We start from the raw sequence: 4,059 nt of genomic DNA, 5'->3' as shown, positions 1-4,059 counted from the left end.
CAGGTCAGCCAGAGAGGCTGCTGAGGAGGGTGTCCACTCTGAATATCTTTAAGGATGGAGACCCCATGACCTTTCTGAGTTTTCTGGAATAAAGCTTTTTCTTATGTTTAAATGGAGTTCCCTGTATTTCACTTTGTCTTCTCACTGGGCACTACCGAGAAGAGTTTGGTTCTTCTGCCAACCAGAAGTTTTTGGCCAGTTGGCACAAACTGCTCTCTCAGCTGCTTGTGGTGCACAGATCTGTTACCCTTCAAACTCCAGTGGTAACTTCTGTACCAAGTGGGAGTGGAGGGATGGAGGGCATTTGCCAAGTCACAAACTCTCCAACTACCAGCTTTAGGGTGTGGAGTAGGAGGAAACTGCTTTAGAAGTTCTCAGTGCCTTTAACAAAGAGGAAAGTTTCCTTCTCCTTAGTGTCTCTGAAGTGACCTCAGGGGCTCGTTAGGAAGAATGAGGAAGATTTACTATGAACTTTCTAAGAAAGTTCCAAGATCATTAGAAGCTTCTTCATGATGCCCAGGAGGGCTTGTTAAGCTGAAAACACTTGGGTGGCCAACTCTCAGAAGAGTTCCTTGTTTTGGGAAAGGGAGAAGTTTAATTTGTGATGGAAATAGATTTAATGACTTAGCTGATGTTGAAGTTCAGGCCTGCTGAGAGGTCATTCAATGACTATTGCCTCCACCTACTGCTACACAAGGCTCCATCTAACCAAGGGCCCCAAGAGACCCTGCAGGAGATGCAGACTTGTCCAGTACGTAGCGCACCAGATCCAAACTCAGTTCTGGGCTTGCTCAGTTCACATAATCCAAGGCTAACTCCTGGTAGGTGGCTGGAAGGCCTTGGTCTGGGATGGTGCTGAGCAGCAGCAACATCTGCCAGCATAGCACTCGGTGCTGGGGTTGTGAAGAATGAGTTGTTCACCAAAGTGGCAACATGTCCCATCCCAGCCAGATGTCAGACCCAAACCCTTCCCCCAGCATCCCTCAAAGGTTGCATACAGCAGGATGGGCAGACATCTGGTGTGTGACCTTCCCCCAGGAGACAGCAGCCTGCCCAAAAACCCATGCAAGGAGTTTGTCCTCATGTTTGATATCTCACAGAGCATAGAGTGGGGAGTGGGTGAAGATAGAAGACTAAATAAGCTTTCTCTTCTCCCTGCCCTTTCTCAGGAGGGCCAGTGCTGGGTTAGTGGTTGGATTTGATGAGCTTAAAGATCTCTTCCAAACAAAATCATTCTGTGATTCTAAGGCAGGAACCAGAGCTGAGGACATGTGCCCTGATATGGCCAAGACCTCTCTCTGTGGGGTAGGTGCTGATGCTGGCTGATGGGTGACATTTGTTCACTAACTGCACTTCCCACACTTTGATTTCCAGACAGGGTCAGGATGCACCAATCTCTCTTAAAACACCTTTCTGTGTGCTGCTGTGATCTTCCTTAAGTAGGGACAAATGTCCCTGCTGCTTCCCCAGCAGTGTGGGCAGCAGTGGAGGGAGGGGATTCTGCACCTCTGCTCCACTCTGCTGAGACTCCACTTGCAGTGCTAGGTCCAGCTCTGGAATCTTCAGCACAGGAGAGACATGGAGCTGTTGGAGCAGGGCCACAGCAATGGTTGGAGAGCTGGAAGCCCTCTGCTGTGAGGCCAGGCTGAGAGAGTTGGGGTTGTTCAGCCTGCAGAAGAGAAGGCTCCAGGGAGACCTTCCATTGGACTTTCACAGGATCTTGCAGGATCACAGAATATCTGGTTGGAAGAGACCTCAAAGATCATCTAGTTCAACCCTTGACCCAGCACTGAAGGGTTGACACTGATCAGAAAGCTGAGAACAGACTTTTGAGCAGGGCCTGTTGTGACAGGACAAGGGGTGATGGTTTGGAACTAACAGAGGCAGATTATACTGGGGAGAGGGAGACATTTTTAGCAGTGAGGGTGGTGAGAGCCTGGCCCAGATTGTCCAGACAGGTGGGAGGTGCCCCATCCCTGGAAAGGTTCAAGGTCAGTCTGTTTGGGGCTCTGAGCAGCCTGCTCTAGTTGAAAATGTACCAGTTTAGTGCAGAGGTTAGGACTAGATGACCTTGAAAAGTCCCTTCCCACCCAAGCCAGTCTGGGATTCTATGATTTCAGCTGTAGAATTTGGACAGCTTTCCCTCCAGCTACCAGTGGCTATGGAGCAGTAATTTTGGCCAGCAGTTAGAAACCACTGAGGTGTCCTTTCCACACTTGCATCTGACAAACCAGCACTAGTGTGCCCTCTCAGAACCCTGCTAAGCCTTGAAGGAGCTTGGCCCATGAGGCCCCAGAGTTGGGATGGTTACAGAGGACACAAAGTGGGTTATAGAAGCAGGTTTGAGAAAGAGCTCAGAGTGCAAAGGGATAAAGATTAGCTACAAACAAGTGCACCCTTTATTGGAGAGAATGGCACTTTTGTTTGCTACCCAACACAACAGATACTGAGACACCTTCAGTTCTGGAGAGACATCAGAGTAATGCCAAGACCCTTCAGAAGCAAAATAGATGTTAACTTTTATATACAGCACTCACAGTTCTTTATTTTTACTTTTTATCTTCTTTTTTCTTTCTTGTCACAACACTAGAGTGGCATTTTCCTCTTCTCTTTAAAGTGAGCTGGCCAGGCTGAAGTCACAATGTCTTTATTTAGTCTCTGGGTTTTAGGCCACATCTCAAATGTTATTTAGAAAGTTATTTGGGAGCAAAGTCTTTGTGCTTAGGTGCTGCTGAATTTAGCACATTTGTGGTTTCATCTCCAGCCTTTGTAAAAATAAGCTTAGGACAAGTGCAGGTAGAGGAGTCATCACTGTTGAGTGGTGTTTCAACTCACACAACTAACCCCCCAAAAGCCTTTAAATAAAGAGGGATTTGGGGCTGTTCATTGCCTTTCTCAGGGCACGCTTCATGTCCTTGTTCCTGAGGCTGTAGATGAGAGGGTTCAGCACTGGGGCTCCAATGGTGTAAAAGAGTGAAACCACTTTGTCCCTGTCCTGGCGAGTCCTGGAGGTAGGATTCATGTATATGCAGATGACTGTCCCATAGAATATGGTTACCACCATCAGGTGGGATCCACAGGTGGAGAAGGTCTTGTACTGCACACCTGTAGATTGAATCTTTAAAATGGTGGAAAAAATATGGGCATAGGAAAAGACAATCAAAAGAAAAGGGATCAGGGCTATGAGGATGCTGAAGATGAAGACGACCAGCTCCACGAAGGCAGTGTCAGTGCAGGCCAAGACCAGCAGTGCTGGCACTTCACAGAAGTAATGGTTCAAGGTGTTAGGCCCACAGAAGGGCAGCTGAAAGGTGAGGCCACTGACATACGTGGAGCTCAGCAGGCTGCTGATCCAGCAGGCCACCACCATGAGAGTGCAAACTTTCCTGTTCATGGCAGTGGTGTAGAGCAAGGGGTGACAGATTGCCATGTACCGATCATAGGCCATGACCCCAAGCAGGACACACTCTGTTACGCCAAAAATCAGAGAGAAATATGTCTGGGCAGCACATCCAGAGAAGGAGATGGTGCTCTTCTTGGTCACAAAATTCACCAGCATCTGGGGGATGAAGCTGGAGATGAAGCAAATGTCTATGAAGGACAGGTTGGCAAGGAAAAAATACATGGGTGACTGCAGCTGGCAGTCAACTCTGACCACTGCAATGATCAGGATGTTCCCAACCATGGAGAACAGATACACAACCAGGAACACAATGAAAAGGACAGTCTGTGTCCTTGGCTGGGAGGAGAGGACTTGCAAGATGAATTCTGTCACTACACTTTGGTTTTCCTTCGTCATCATTATTCCAGTAGTATAACTGTCAGGATAAGAAATAATAACAAAGTCAACTCAGGTCTGCTGCAAGGGTGACAGATTATGTTTCTTATATTGCTAATATTTCTGTCTGAAGGAGAGAAAATCTGGGATGGAAGATCATGTCCCAGACACCACCACCCCAGCCATTCAATATTTTGGTGACCAGAGAAAGCAGGAAATGCTGAGTAACTTTTCTCCTGGGGCATTTAGCTGAAGGCCTGATGATGCTGGTTGCATTCAAA

At 47.6% G+C, this 4,059-nt stretch overlaps 1 protein-coding gene across 1 annotated transcript; it reads right to left on the bottom strand.

The window, feature by feature from the left end:
* Positions 1–2,857: 2,857 nt before the first annotated feature.
* LOC128974021 (olfactory receptor 2D2-like) lies at positions 2,858–3,799 on the bottom strand. The gene has a single exon (XM_054390529.1). The coding sequence runs from the start codon at positions 3,797–3,799 to the stop codon at positions 2,858–2,860; it is 942 nt and encodes a 313-aa protein (XP_054246504.1).
* Positions 3,800–4,059: the final 260 nt, after the last annotated feature.

The sequence above is a fragment of the Indicator indicator genome, chromosome 21 (assembly GCF_027791375.1).
Source record: "Indicator indicator isolate 239-I01 chromosome 21, UM_Iind_1.1, whole genome shotgun sequence".
Classification (NCBI taxonomy): Eukaryota; Metazoa; Chordata; class Aves; order Piciformes; family Indicatoridae; genus Indicator; species Indicator indicator.
This window is presented reverse-complemented; position numbering and strand designations above follow the sequence as displayed.

What these genes read in the sequence shown, in the direction of transcription:
- LOC128974021 (XM_054390529.1), bottom strand. Translation starts at nt 3,799, where the DNA reads ATGACGAAGGAAAACCAAAGTGTAGTGACAGAATTCATCTTGCAAGTC.